The sequence below is a fragment of the Protomyctophum parallelum genome (assembly GCF_964188405.1).
Source record: "Protomyctophum parallelum genome assembly, chromosome: 16".
NCBI lineage: Eukaryota > Metazoa > Chordata > Actinopteri > Myctophiformes > Myctophidae > Protomyctophum > Protomyctophum parallelum.
The window spans coordinates 16,157,287-16,173,860 of NC_139711.1; the positions used below are offsets into that span (position 1 = coordinate 16,157,287).

Below are 16,574 nucleotides of genomic sequence, written 5' to 3' on the forward strand. Positions count from 1 at the left end.
CATTGCTATAAAGTGTTTGTTCAGTAACAGGGAGTGTCACTGTCTCTCCCGCTCTTTAGTAAACAGAAAATGTATCAGGCCGGGATACCAATTTTATCCAATCAGGAGAGAGAACTCACGCAGGATACAGGATAAATAAGTGAGTTTGGAACTGATGAGCAGACACATTTGATGAGCAGACACATTTTTAAACTGGAATACGATCAAATTGAAACCTATAGGCCCTCATTTATCAATCGAGTGTAAAATCTGCCACAGATTCGAGTGCAGGTTTCGTAGTACACCCACGTCGCCACGGCATTTATAAAATGATCGCAAACAGCTGATCCTTCCTTAATTTCGTTCCGACGTTAATAAATGTGACGGCTGAAATCTATCTGGCACGCCCTATGAAATCAAGCCTTGCCCTCGTTTTTGCGACATAAACGTTCTGCCATACGATCCTGAAAGCACGGTTACTTCCTTGCTGCCCCCTTTCTCATACACACACACACACAGACGCAAGCACGCACACGCAACTTGCAACTTGTTGTATCTTAAATAAATAAACCTGCATGAATTAAATAAAGCTGTCTGTTTCTCTTCTCGCTTCGGTTCCCTTGCTGCCCGCCTCACCCCCCCCCCCCCTGCACGCACGCACATATCGCAATTTGCAAGCAACTTTCACTGTGTGTTGTTAGTTGTATATTAAATTATTAAAGTCTTTTAAATGTAATATACAACATATATTAGTGAACGAAAACCTGAACCTGTGAATCATGAATTAAATAACAAATAGGCACACACACGCTGCTGTTTTGCATATTGCTCCTCCTCTGTCTGTCTCTCTCTATCACTGTGGTCCGTCCGTGACCAACTGACCATGCACGTTCGACAGTCTATTTAGATTGCCTCGCAGTCGCCGATCGCTGCAGTGGCTGGGCTGTCAACTGTCATTATATGAATGTGCAGCCGTATAGCCTCATATGTGGCTGGCACGGGGTGGTGGGCTGGCTGGGTAGCCTACCTATCTCCGATGCGGTTCCCACTTGCGCTGGCACGGTACATTTGGCATTCGAGCGACGTGTCGGGTTTATTAAACGAGGAGGAGATTGCATATACCGTAACTCCAGAAAGACATCGGCCTGCTGTAGATTACGCTACAGTAGGCTACCCACGTTGGGACTCTCCACAACTGCAGCACTGCACTATACTCTCCAACGTCCCGTCATGGAAATATTTCAGCACAGACAGCCCAAATCCTCGCATGTATGCGCTCATGCAAAACACTGTTTAAATGGCTTAAGCATCTAACTTGCAACATTGTTTTTAATTGCGCGATTTTAACTCCTACTAATTTCATATGACACAAAGACACATCGTTGATGTATTCCTTTACTTTTTATTTTTTACATGTAGCCCATATACATACCTATACAGTTTTATATAAACATTTTAGGAGTGAATACATATATGTTTAGATGCCTGTGACAGCCTCTCAGCTGGTCAAACAATGCTGCTCCGCTGTTCTACGACAGAAAAACTGGTGAGGACAAAGCGTACGACAGCTCCTGACCAGACGTGACTTTTTCTCCTACTCAAGTTCAATTTCAAGCTTTACCGGAAATGGTAAATGCCGAAAATGTCGGTAATTTCGGCGTGCACCCATATTTTGGCGTACGCACGGTTGAGTGCTGGTGCTTTCAGTGATGTTGGCCCGTTGAAAGCAGACATTATATCCCTTGCCATACAAAGACAGTTGTAAAGCCATGTCGCTTTAGTGTGGTTCAGAATATAACCTAAATGTTTTTGTTTGCCTCTTTTCAGCGCTCACTTCTCTGCCTACAGAAATCCACAGCCCCACTCATCCCCAACGAGCACCCCCCCGCTGATGCGAAACCTAGCATCGCATCCTCAACAGAGAAGATCCCCTCCCCCAAGGAGGAGAGGCCACCCACGTCTAAAGTCCCACCCCTGGCCTCACCCGAGACTGATGTAGAAACGTCCATTGCCAAGGCGTAGCTGCATGCCTGCGTAAGTCCCTCGTGGCTCGTCTGGCAGCTGCTCCCCAGCACCGCCCACCCCCTGCCTGCATTGTCAGGAAGTGGAACATGAATCATCAATGTCGTGAGGAGACTCGGTTATTGTCGAACTCTTGCCCTACATTCCACTACCACTGCAGAGATACTGCATCCTCCGTCTCTTCCCCCTTTCTTCCAAACCTGTGGATGCGGCATCGTGTAATTGACACTAAACCCCTCTGTGGGGATGGGGTGTAATCTAATAGAAACTCGGATGCTTCCTCTATCCGTTGAACATTGCATGGAAAAATATGGGGCTTGGGAGACTAAACAAAACAAAAAACACTCCCGAGTAGTGGACATCCCTACAGGCTACCCATGGGCTCGTTCTGTTGATGCTACTCTGTCTTTATTTAATATAGCTGTAAAGACTTTTATTGTGGGAAAAAAAGAATCATCCAAATCCTCCTCCAAATATACTCCTAGGATTGGACGTGACAAACGGAAGACAAAATTTCTTCTGGACATCTGTAAATCTCCTATCATGCATTCGTTCAGTTTTCGGTTTCTCCAGCACACGCCCTATGCAATTCATACGCGGCTGGTTAAGGATCATATGTGTATCGGTAATAGCTACATAAGAAGATAACATGCAGTTAACATCTTCTGAGACGAGTACGATCTCAGCAGATCTCTACCTGGTAATCTGATATTTGCTGCATTCAATGCTGTGGTACATTTGCATCTGTTGGTTAATTCGAATCAAGCTACCGTCCTTCCTTTTTTATACTGTCAAATATGCAGAGCGGCATCAGTTTTCTGAGTCAGTGGAAATTATTTCAGACAATGTTCGCAGGGTACCTCCAATACAGTTCTGTGTCTATAGTCCTGGAGACCCAATTGGAGTTTGAAACGGTCTGACACGCAACATACAGTACAGTGGGTCCTGGAGGAGGCCTATATTCTTCCACTATAGCAGATTTCCCAGGAAGTGCCGTTCTGCTGAATTTCGCTGTTTACAATGAAATACTGAATGGATGGTCATATATGAATACATATTATCCATGTTGTTGAGAATTTTCATTACTTTAAAATTGTTGTTGGCCAACTTTCTGAGAATACTGAGAAAAAGTCATTTTTGATCAACAGCCCTTAGCATAATTAGTGAAATTTGTATTAGTGAAAATAATAATAATTTTAATACGGGCAGTCCACTAATATTTAATATGGGCAGCACCTTCCCAAGCTAGGTATCCTCAAAATGTAAATGCCATCATTGATGTTCTTGTGCAGTTGATCAGAAACAGCATTTTTTAAATTCTGTGTGGAGCTTGACACTTTTAAAGTAAGATTTAAGGTGGACATTAGGCAACTGCACACAAAACAACATGTATAATATATTTAGAATTTCATTTTAAACGGTGGAATTCAGGACCAAAACATTGTCAAATATTGTCTCCAGGGCTATTCTGTGTCTAGAGGAAGATGCTTTCGCCAGTGAGTGTCCAAGAGTGTGAGTGAGGGAAGGCCTGATTGCTCTTGATAGCAGACACTAGGAACAGTGCCTTATCTTTAACAGTTGCACTATCAAATGCAGCAAAGGTCAACCACAGAATAAGCCCCATTCTCAACACACTTACATGCCATCTTCTAAACACAATTACATTACCCATTGAATGAGTGTTTGATGGGAAATGTCACTTTTTATACACTACGGGAATTTCACTATGGGAAGCAGAAAAGAAGAAGGAAAAAAAAAAACGAAGCCATTGCTCAATTGTACATACTGTAGTTTATGTTTGGGGTAGATAGTTAAAACCTCCCATTGGACTGATAAAGGATGTTGACAAACCGTTTTATGAGACTGTGTGTGGCCAGTGTTAATTCTGCCTGTGAGCTCAAACACAATACTATAATGTAAGTCAAACCACTGATCTAGCTAGGGTCTGAGCTATTTGTTCCTATAATCCTTCCTCTTACAGTTGCCCTTTAACCCATCCAAACGTCAACAACCCACTGATTTCTAAGTGGAATTGTATTTATCTGTTCTCCCTTTCTTTTCGATATATGCCTGTTATTTTGCAATGACAGGTATTTCAAATCCAAGGCATGGGTAGTTGTTAGTACCTAAGGCAGTGGTTCTCAAACGTTTTCCAGGGAGCCCCATAAAAGATTTGTGTTAATGTTAATGTTTCTAAAATATTACAAACTTTTTTTTGGGGTGTATATACAGGTATATAGGGTTAAAGTGATTCTGATGCTGGGAACCCCCTAAAGGACACCAACTTTGAGAACCACTAAGGTGTCTGTGGGTGGACTCGTTATCACACAGAAGAGTGTTAGACGCATCAGAAAAGTATCTCTCCTTCTTTTCACACATCTGTGCTTCCAGGTCAAACGGAGTGCAGGATTCATTCAAGCTCATGCTGCTTTCAGGTCACATAAACTTAAAGGGACAGGATTCGCAAAGGAAAAGAAAGACGGCCCAAGACATTTGTTGTTGATTCGATGCTAGCCATTAGAGAGTTTGTGTTTTTGTCATTGTGTTGTATGCAAGAGAGTATATGTTTGTGCATTAAACGTAGAAATAGATTCTAGTATAACAACCGCTTCACTATTGATTAGACTCTGATACTTGCCCAAGACGTGTCTTGCTTTCATTGTAATGTTGGTCGTTAAAATTATCTTCATAACTACTGTATAATAGGAAATTATATGATCTAGTGACCTAATTCAAAAACGGAATGATAAAAATGCAAAGTTCAGTTGCTGGGTGACACAGTAGCTTTATTATTATTTTTATAATTTGAGTGAATCACTCAAAAAACATGTCCGACTGATACACATTTCCTTTGTTTATTTTCACACAGTGGAAAGAAGAATGTCATCTTTCCTATGAAAGAGGCTTTAATTTGGCTGCAGTGTTGTGTCTGGGAAGTGTAACTGTTCAACATTTGCATGAATAGGAATGTTTTATTTTCCGCTTTTGCCCTGCACCTTTTCATGATCTAAAGTTGTCCCAAGCCAAGATCCATATTTAACGTTGGATTTGTTGAGTTTGCCTTCTGCAAAGTAAAGTATATGACGACAGCCTACTTCAGTCTACTTCCTCACTCTATGTTGCTGTCGCAGATAAACTGGAGTGCACGCACAAAGTGTTTGTAAAAGATGGGGTGTTCATTTTGGAATCCTGTGTATGGTGATTCTAACAGTAAAATGTTTGTGGGACTATTGGACAGTAGATATTACCTGTGTCAATACAGTTTACAGTTCAGTAAGATGACTGTATTGTTGTCATGATGAGCTCAAGGAAACTCCAAATTTGCGTAAAGGGATAGTTCACGATTTTTTAACTTGAAGTTGTATGAATTAATTTACTTTTAAACCTAACCCTATGCCCCCCACAAAATGACCGGAACTACATAATATTTCACCAAAACCAGAGCAGAACTCCCACCACGGGACTAGGGCAATCAATTAATACAGTTGCAACCACTATATTAATGGCAAGTATTTCATACAACTTAAGTTAAAGAATTCTGAACTATCCCTTTAACATTTGTATGTTGATTTCTATGTTAAAACATGTGTGGGGCAGATCTGAATGCCCTGTTCAGTCTATTATGTTGCATCATTCAGTATACAGTTACAGTACTATTACCATTGATGGAATTCAACTTATTTATGTTAACTTTGTTTAGTAATAACACTGTGAATTACATGTATTTCATTCAGATTCCCTCACTTCTTTTTACATGATCGATGTGTCTGTTAAATAAATAATGTCTTAATATTATTGCCTCCACCGGTGTTTGTGTGCGTGTGCATGTGCACACGTGCTCTGTCTGGCACTGTTGGCCTGATCGACATTGACTTCCAACGTTTGCAGGAGTGCTCCATTTTGTACTAAATGCCTCAAGTCATGAACACATGAAATTTGGTATGCACATAACCACGAATACCAAACGACTTGCATCTTCACCAACTCGCCACAGGCGTACAGCAGGCCTGGTATTCCTGAAGTAACCTATAAATTATCCTAGGTTTGAATCCCGGTCCTGGAAATGTGTCAAGGCCCTAACTGCTCATGTGTGAAGCGAAGTGAAGCGGACAAATTGAGTTTTCCCTGCGCAGCACTACTTTTTGGGGTGTCAATAGTCAATGGCAGATTTTGGCTGAAAATTATTGTTTCATAGTTTTAGAAATATAGTGCTTTCAAATTTGAGAAATTCAGACTAGGGGTCAATGGCAGATTTTGGCACAAGTCACTTTCACCTAGAAACTACATTCACACTTTTTATAATTCAGCTTACTGTGGAGACACATGATGGAACTTTTTACTTTGAAATGTTTTGTAGTTATTTAACTTAAACGCCCAATGCATTCTATGGCAATAGCACAAACTTTGGCATGCTACTAGTCCTTTGAAATGTTTCATAGTTTTAGAAATATAGTGCTTTCAAATTTACAATGGGGCTCAATGGCAAAAATTATGAAAAACGGCGTGCTATAGTATGCCGTACGATATGGTCCAAAATGATGAAAAACAAGGATTAAAAAAAAAAATCAAAAAACGATGGGCTATAACCCATCTTTTTTTTTTTTTTCAAATCCTCAAAAATGATGATAAACGGCGTGCTATAGTATGCCGTACGATATGGGCTATAGCCCATGGTCCAAAATGATGAAAAACGAGGTTTAAACAAAAATTCAAAAAACGATGGGCTATAACCCATCGTTTTTTTCATTTTTTTCAAATCCTCAAAAATAATGAAAGACGGCGTGCTATAGTATGCCGTATGATATGGGCTATAGCCCATGGTCCAAAATGATGAAAAACGAGGATAATCTTTTTTTTTTTTCAAAATTTCAAAAAAACAACCCATCGTTTTTTTCATTTTTCCATTTTTTTTCAAATCCTCAAAAATGATGAAAAACGGCGTGCTACAGTATAGTATGCCATACGATATGGGCTATAGCCCATATCCTCGCGGTATATGAGAATGGGTGTTGCGGAGGATGAGAGCATTCCTCTCATCCTCCGCAACACAATGCATTCTCTATGGCAATAGCACAAACTTTGGCATGCTACTAGTCCTACAAACTTACACCTAGCAACCCCATTCTAGCCTACTTAGGTTCATCTTACGGTGGACATGTTTGCCTGAAAAGGAATCTTTGAAATGTTTCATAGTTTTAGAAATATAGTGCTTTCAAATTTGAGACATTTAACATGGGGCTCAATGGCAGCTCTATAGGCACGTCAAAAGTCACTTTCACCTAGAAACTCCATTCACACTTTTTATTATTCAGCTTACTGTGGAGACACATGCTGGAACTTTTTTTTAATTTTATGTTTTGTAGTTTATGAGTTATTTTACTTAAACGCCCAATGCATTCTCTATGGCAATAGCAGAAAATTTGGCATGCTACTAGTCCTACATACTTACACCTAGCAACCCCATTCTAGCCTACTTAGGTTCATCTTACGGTGGACATGTTTGCCTGAAAAGGAATCTTTGAAATGTTTCATAGTTTTAGAAATATAGTGCTTTCAAATTTGAGACATTTAACATGGGGCTCAATGGTAGCTCTATAGGCACGTCAAAAGTCACTTTCACCTAGAAACTCCATTCACACTTTTTATTATTCAGCTTACTGTGGAGACACATGCTGGAACTTTTTTTTATTTTTATGTTTTGTAGTTTATGAGTTATTTAACTTAAACGCCCAATGCATTCTCTATGGCAATAGCAGAAAATTTGGCATGCTACTAGTCCTACATACTTACACCTAGCAACCCCATTCTAGCCTACTTAGGTTCATCTTACGGTGGACATGTTTGCCTGAAAAGGAATCTTTGAAATGTTTCATAGTTTTAGAAATATAGTGCTTTCAAATTTGAGACATTTAACATGGGGCTCAATGGCAGCTCTATAGGCACGTCAAAAGTCACTTTCAGCTAGAAACTCCATTCACACTTTTTATTATTCAGCTTACTGTGGAGACACATGCTGGAACTTTTTTTTATTTTTATGTTTTGTAGTTTATGAGTTATTTAACTTAAACGCCCAATGCATTCTCTATGGCAATAGCACAAAATTTGGCATGCTACTAGTCCTACATACTTACACCTAGCAACCCCATTCTAGCCTACTTAGGTTCATCTTACGGTGGACATGTTTGCCTGAAAAGGAATCTTTGAAATGTTTCATAGTTTTAGAAATATAGTGCTTTCAAATTTGAGACATTTAACATGGGGCTCAATGGCAGCTCTATAGGCACGTCAAAAGTCACTTTCACCTAGAAACTCCATTCACACTTTTTATTATTCAGCTTACTGTGGAGACACATGCTGGAACTTTTTTTTATTTTTATGTTTTGTAGTTTATGAGTTATTTAACTTAAACGCCCAATGCATTCTCTATGGCAATAGCACAAAATTTGGCATGCTACTAGTCCTACATACTTACACCTAGCAACCCCATTCTAGCCTACTTAGGTTCATCTTACGGTGGACATGTTTGCCTGAAAAGGAATCTTTGAAATGTTTCATAGTTTTAGAAATATAGTGCTTTCAAATTTGAGACATTTAACATGGGGCTCAATGGCAGCTCTATAGGCACGTCAAAAGTCACTTTCACCTAGAAACTCCATTCACACTTTTTATTATTCAGCTTACTGTGGAGACACATGCTGGAACTTTTTTTTATTTTTATGTTTTGTAGTTTATGAGTTATTTAACTTAAACGCCCAATGCATTCTCTATGGCAATAGCACAACATTTGGCATGCTACTAGTCCTACATACTTACACCTAGCAACCCCATTCTAGCCTACTTAGGTTCATCTTACGGTGGACATGTTTGCCTGAAAAGGAATCTTTGAAATGTTTCATAGTTTTAGAAATATAGTGCTTTCAAATTTGAGACATTTAACATGGGGCTCAATGGCAGCTCTATAGGCACGTCAAAAGTCACTTTCACCTAGAAACTCCATTCACACTTTTTATTATTCAGCTTACTGTGGAGACACATGCTGGAACTTTTTTTTATTTTTATGTTTTGTAGTTTATGAGTTATTTAACTTAAACGCCCAATGCATTCTCTATGGCAATAGCACAAAATTTGGCATGCTACTAGTCCTACATACTTACACCTAGCAACCCCATTCTAGCCTACTTAGGTTCATCTTACGGTGGACATGTTTGCCTGAAAAGGAATCTTTGAAATGTTTCATAGTTTTAGAAATATAGTGCTTTCAAATTTGAGACATTTAACATGGGGCTCAATGGCAGCTCTATAGGCACGTCAAAAGTCACTTTCACCTAGAAACTCCATTCACACTTTTTATTATTCAGCTTACTGTGGAGACACATGCTGGAACTTTTTTATATTTTTATGTTTTGTAGTTTATGAGTTATTTAACTTAAACGCCCAATGCATTCTCTATGGCAATAGCACAAAATTTGGCATGCTACTAGTCCTACATACTTACACCTAGCAACCCCATTCTAGCCTACTTAGGTTCATCTTACGGTGGACATGTTTGCCTGAAAAGGAATCTTTGAAATGTTTCATAGTTTTAGAAATATAGTGCTTTCAAATTTGAGACATTTAACATGGGGCTCAATGGCAGCTCTATAGGCACGTCAAAAGTCACTTTCAGCTAGAAACTCCATTCACACTTTTTATTATTCAGCTTACTGTGGAGACACATGCTGGAACTTTTTTTTCTTTTTAATGTTTTGTAGTTTATGAGTTATTTAACTTAAACGCCCAATGCATTCTCTATGGCAATAGCACAACATTTGGCATGCTACTAGTCCTACATACTTACACCTAGCAACCCCATTCTAGCCTACTTAGGTTCATCTTACGGTGGACATGTTTGCCTGAAAAGGAATCTTTGAAATGTTTCATAGTTTTAGAAATATAGTGCTTTCAAATTTGAGACATTTAACATGGGGCTCAATGGCAGCTCTATAGGCACGTCAAAAGTCACTTTCAGCTAGAAACTCCATTCACACTTTTTATTATTCAGCTTACTGTGGAGACACATGCTGGAACTTTTTTTAATTTTTATGTTTTGTAGTTTATGAGTTATTTAACTTAAACGCCCAATGCATTCTCTATGGCAATAGCACAAAATTTGGCATGCTACTAGTCCTACATACTTACACCTAGCAACCCCATTCTAGCCTACTTAGGTTCATCTTACGGTGGACATGTTTGCCTGAAAAGGAATCTTTGAAATGTTTCATAGTTTTAGAAATATAGTGCTTTCAAATTTGAGACATTTAACATGGGGCTCAATGGCAGCTCTATAGGCACGTCAAAAGTCACTTTCACCTAGAAACTCCATTCACACTTTTTATTATTCAGCTTACTGTGGAGACACATGCTGGAACTTTTTTTTATTTTTATGTTTTGTAGTTTATGAGTTATTTAACTTAAACGCCCAATGCATTCTCTATGGCAATAGCACAAAATTTGGCATGCTACTAGTCCTACATACTTACACCTAGCAACCCCATTCTAGCCTACTTAGGTTCATCTTACGGTGGACATGTTTGCCTGAAAAGGAATCTTTGAAATGTTTCATAGTTTTAGAAATATAGTGCTTTCAAATTTGAGACATTTAACATGGGGCTCAATGGCAGCTCTATAGGCACGTCAAAAGTCACTTTCACCTAGAAACTCCATTCACACTTTTTATTATTCAGCTTACTGTGGAGACACATGCTGGAACTTTTTTTTATTTTTATGTTTTGTAGTTTATGAGTTATTTAACTTAAACGCCCAATGCATTCTCTATGGCAATAGCACAACATTTGGCATGCTACTAGTCCTACATACTTACACCTAGCAACCCCATTCTAGCCTACTTAGGTTCATCTTACGGTGGACATGTTTGCCTGAAAAGGAATCTTTGAAATGTTTCATAGTTTTAGAAATATAGTGCTTTCAAATTTGAGACATTTAACATGGGGCTCAATGGCAGCTCTATAGGCACGTCAAAAGTCACTTTCACCTAGAAACTCCATTCACACTTTTTATTATTCAGCTTACTGTGGAGACACATGCTGGAACTTTTTTTTATTTTTATGTTTTGTAGTTTATGAGTTATTTAACTTAAACGCCCAATGCATTCTCTATGGCAATAGCACAACATTTGGCATGCTACTAGTCCTACATACTTACACCTAGCAACCCCATTCTAGCCTACTTAGGTTCATCTTACGGTGGACATGTTTGCCTGAAAAGGAATCTTTGAAATGTTTCATAGTTTTAGAAATATAGTGCTTTCAAATTTGAGACATTTAACATGGGGCTCAATGGCAGCTCTATAGGCACGTCAAAAGTCACTTTCACCTAGAAACTCCATTCACACTTTTTATTATTCAGCTTACTGTGGAGACACATGCTGGAACTTTTTTTTATTTTTATGTTTTGTAGTTTATGAGTTATTTAACTTAAACGCCCAATGCATTCTCTATGGCAATAGCACAAAATTTGGCATGCTACTAGTCCTACATACTTACACCTAGCAACCCCATTCTAGCCTACTTAGGTTCATCTTACGGTGGACATGTTTGCCTGAAAAGGAATCTTTGAAATGTTTCATAGTTTTAGAAATATAGTGCTTTCAAATTTGAGACATTTAACATGGGGCTCAATGGCAGCTCTATAGGCACGTCAAAAGTCACTTTCACCTAGAAACTCCATTCACACTTTTTATTATTCAGCTTACTGTGGAGACACATGCTGGAACTTTTTTATATTTTTATGTTTTGTAGTTTATGAGTTATTTAACTTAAACGCCCAATGCATTCTCTATGGCAATAGCACAAAATTTGGCATGCTACTAGTCCTACATACTTACACCTAGCAACCCCATTCTAGCCTACTTAGGTTCATCTTACGGTGGACATGTTTGCCTGAAAAGGAATCTTTGAAATGTTTCATAGTTTTAGAAATATAGTGCTTTCAAATTTGAGACATTTAACATGGGGCTCAATGGCAGCTCTATAGGCACGTCAAAAGTCACTTTCAGCTAGAAACTCCATTCACACTTTTTATTATTCAGCTTACTGTGGAGACACATGCTGGAACTTTTTTTTCTTTTTAATGTTTTGTAGTTTATGAGTTATTTAACTTAGACGCCCAATGCATTCTCTATGGCAATAGCACAACATTTGGCATGCTACTAGTCCTACATACTTACACCTAGCAACCCCATTCTAGCCTACTTAGGTTCATCTTACGGTGGACATGTTTGCCTGAAAAGGAATCTTTGAAATGTTTCATAGTTTTAGAAATATAGTGCTTTCAAATTTGAGACATTTAACATGGGGCTCAATGGCAGCTCTATAGGCACGTCAAAAGTCACTTTCAGCTAGAAACTCCATTCACACTTTTTATTATTCAGCTTACTGTGGAGACACATGCTGGAACTTTTTTTTATTTTTATGTTTTGTAGTTTATGAGTTATTTAACTTAAACGCCCAATGCATTCTCTATGGCAATAGCACAAAATTTGGCATGCTACTAGTCCTACATACTTACACCTAGCAACCCCATTCTAGCCTACTTAGGTTCATCTTACGGTGGACATGTTTGCCTGAAAAGGAATCTTTGAAATGTTTCATAGTTTTAGAAATATAGTGCTTTCAAATTTGAGACATTTAACATGGGGCTCAATGGCAGCTCTATAGGCACGTCAAAAGTCACTTTCACCTAGAAACTCCATTCACACTTTTTATTATTCAGCTTACTGTGGAGACACATGCTGGAACTTTTTTTTATTTTTATGTTTTGTAGTTTATGAGTTATTTAACTTAAACGCCCAATGCATTCTCTATGGCAATAGCACAAAATTTGGCATGCTACTAGTCCTACATACTTACACCTAGCAACCCCATTCTAGCCTACTTAGGTTCATCTTACGGTGGACATGTTTGCCTGAAAAGGAATCTTTGAAATGTTTCATAGTTTTAGAAATATAGTGCTTTCAAATTTGAGACATTTAACATGGGGCTCAATGGCAGCTCTATAGGCACGTCAAAAGTCACTTTCACCTAGAAACTCCATTCACACTTTTTATTATTCAGCTTACTGTGGAGACACATGCTGGAACTTTTTTTTATTTTTATGTTTTGTAGTTTATGAGTTATTTAACTTAAACGCCCAATGCATTCTCTATGGCAATAGCACAACATTTGGCATGCTACTAGTCCTACATACTTACACCTAGCAACCCCATTCTAGCCTACTTAGGTTCATCTTACGGTGGACATGTTTGCCTGAAAAGGAATCTTTGAAATGTTTCATAGTTTTAGAAATATAGTGCTTTCAAATTTGAGACATTTAACATGGGGCTCAATGGCAGCTCTATAGGCACGTCAAAAGTCACTTTCACCTAGAAACTCCATTCACACTTTTTATTATTCAGCTTACTGTGGAGACACATGCTGGAACTTTTTTATATTTTTATGTTTTGTAGTTTATGAGTTATTTAACTTAAACGCCCAATGCATTCTCTATGGCAATAGCACAAAATTTGGCATGCTACTAGTCCTACATACTTACACCTAGCAACCCCATTCTAGCCTACTTAGGTTCATCTTACGGTGGACATGTTTGCCTGAAAAGGAATCTTTGAAATGTTTCATAGTTTTAGAAATATAGTGCTTTCAAATTTGAGACATTTAACATGGGGCTCAATGGCAGCTCTATAGGCACGTCAAAAGTCACTTTCACCTAGAAACTCCATTCACACTTTTTATTATTCAGCTTACTGTGGAGACACATGCTGGAACTTTTTTTTATTTTTATGTTTTGTAGTTTATGAGTTATTGTGGGCTCGCCACAGCGAGCACACACTAGTTACTCTCAGTTTATATTTATTCCAATTTCCGCCACTTTTTTTGGCACCCTACTACTTCCACATACTTTATGCTAGAAATTTAGTTCAAACTTCAAACTGTTCAGCTCTTTGCAGTTATTATTGCTCCAATTAGAATTTTTACAAAGTTTTATACTTTTTATACTTTTTAACTTTTTAACTTTTTTTTACATTCTTTATAGTGAGAGTTGATGGAAGAAAGGTCCCATTTTTCACAGTTAACTTTTTTGAGCTCTTATTACTCCGTCATACTTTCACTTTGAAACTTCATTCAAACTTTATAATGTTCATCTATCTTTGAACTTTAATTGGTGAAAAAGTTGTTTTGAAAAAGTTTATACTTTTTAAAATATTTAACTTTATTTATAGTTTTTTCCTCCCATTGACAATGTATGGGATTGATCTCTAAATCAACCTCACTTTTGCAGCCTCATTACTCTGGCATACTTTGTCGTAGAAACGTGATTTAAACTTTAGAAAGCTCACACGACTCTGGACTTTTTCGTGGTTCAAACCGTATTCGAATACGTTAAACGTTTTTTCCGAAATCGCAGTTCAATCGCAGGCCGTTTCGCCTAATTAGTGCCAAGTTAGAGTGCAGGGCTTCTTTCACTAGAGTGCGTGAACAGAAAATCTTTCCTTGAAAATTTACCAAACAAATTGCCGTCCCGGCCAAAATATTCACTTTACACGCATGTCCTTTGGTCATTTTGTAGCCACACATGTCCTCTTTCACACAATGTGACCACCAAAACACAGAGACATACAGAATGTGAACTACGGCCTTTTAAGTGACACAAATACAGTCAATCTGCTCATTGACCTCAATTGTAAAATCCTTACGAGGAAATTATCGCGATGACAATTCTTAACTCGCTCTTATAACCACATTTTCGATCGTACCAACACCACAATCGCACATGGTGTACCTCAATATCTCAGGCCACTCACAGCGAAAAAATTATTTGCATTCGACTTTTACTTTTTGCGATAGAGCAATTTGTTCGGGCATAGTTTCCCCCCATTCAGAACCATTGTAAAATAAGAGATCAAGTTGCGCGCCACTTGTTTGTTTTTTACACTTCCACAGCTGAGACATATAAGGGCTTAATTACAGGGCTGAAATTAAAGTTACAAGATCTCAATGAGTTGCTCTGCGATACCTTGTGGGCTTGTAGGTCTGCTATTTGTGCAATTGGATGGCCTTTACACAGATAGATCAGATAGAGATGAAAAAGTATTTTCCAAAAAGTATTTTCCAAAAAGTATTTTCCAAAAAGTATTTTCCAAAAAGTATTTTCCAAAAAGTATTTTCAAAAGTATTTTCAAAAAAGTATTTTCAAAAAAGTATTTTCAAAAAAGTATTTTCAAAAAAGTATTTTCAAAAAAGTATTTTCAAAAAAGTATTTTCAAAAAAGTATTTTCAAAAAAGTATTTTCAAAAAGTATTTTCAAAAAAATGAAAAAAATTAAAAAAAAATAAAAAAATAAAAAAATTAAAAAAATTAAAAATATTAAAAAAAAATGATTTTGTTTTCAAAAAAATTTAACAATTAAAAACATTTAAAAATGTAAAACTTTAACTTTTTTTTATTATTTTTTTACATTTAAAGAAAAATCTTAGACCATTATCAATAATCATTGTGTTTATGCTTTTAAAGATAGGCCTATACGCTATTTGAACCTTCTTTTTACATGTAAAAGTATGCTATTTCTGTTAAGCTCATGAATGCTTTTATATGTATACTCCATTGGATTGACTCTTTTTTTTCTTTTTCTTTTTTACCTTTTCTTAATTCATCAAGAATACATTGTAAAGCATTATTCACACATTACAAATCATTAGTAGACAGTAATACTTTACTTACTTTATTCTGCCACTTTTTGGGCATCGTACTACTTCCACATACTTTATTCCGCTTTATGCAGTTATTAATGCTTATTCTTTTTACCAATTTTTATACATTCTTTTTAAAACTTTTCCTTCAGCTTTAATACATTTTCTACTGTACATTATATACATTGCGTCTTTTGGCGAGCCCACGCAGTTTCTGCAGGGAACTGCTTTCTAGTTTAACTTAAACGCCCAATGCATTCTCTATGGCAATAGCACAACATTTGGCATGCTACTAGTCCTACATACTTACACCTAGCAACCCCATTCTAGCCTACTTAGGTTCATCTTACGGTGGACATGTTTGCCTGAAAAGGAATCTTTGAAATGTTTCATAGTTTTAGAAATATAGTGCTTTCAAATTTGAGACATTTAACATGGGGCTCAATGGCAGCTCTATAGGCACGTCAAAAGTCACTTTCACCTAGAAACTCCATTCACACTTTTTATTATTCAGCTTACTGTGGAGACACATGCTGGAACTTTTTTATATTTTTATGTTTTGTAGTTTATGAGTTATTTAACTTAAACGCCCAATGCATTCTCTATGGCAATAGCACAAAATTTGGCATGCTACTAGTCCTACATACTTACACCTAGCAACCCCATTCTAGCCTACTTAGGTTCATCTTACGGTGGACATGTTTGCCTGAAAAGGAATCTTTGAAATGTTTCATAGTTTTAGAAATATAGTGCTTTCAAATTTGAGACATTTAACATGGGGCTCAATGGCAGCTCTATAGGCACGTCAAAAGTCACTTTCACCTAGAAACTC

General features: G+C 37.5%; 2 protein-coding genes across 2 annotated transcripts in view; one reads left to right on the plus strand and one right to left on the minus strand.

Annotated features, from left to right (window-relative positions):
* The window catches only part of zdhhc9 (zDHHC palmitoyltransferase 9), a 33,839-nt gene extending 28,043 nt beyond the window's left edge, over positions 1-5,796 (plus strand). Inside the window, exon 9 of the mRNA XM_083786464.1 lies at positions 1,807-5,796. Coding sequence (XP_083642590.1) covers positions 1,807-2,001 — 195 coding nt within the window. The 3' untranslated portion in view covers positions 2,002-5,796. The remainder of the gene's footprint in view (positions 1-1,806) is intronic.
* Positions 1-16,574, minus strand: part of tspan6 (tetraspanin 6) — a 147,839-nt gene that overhangs the window by 69,350 nt on the left and 61,915 nt on the right. The gene's annotated exons all lie outside the window — the stretch shown is intronic.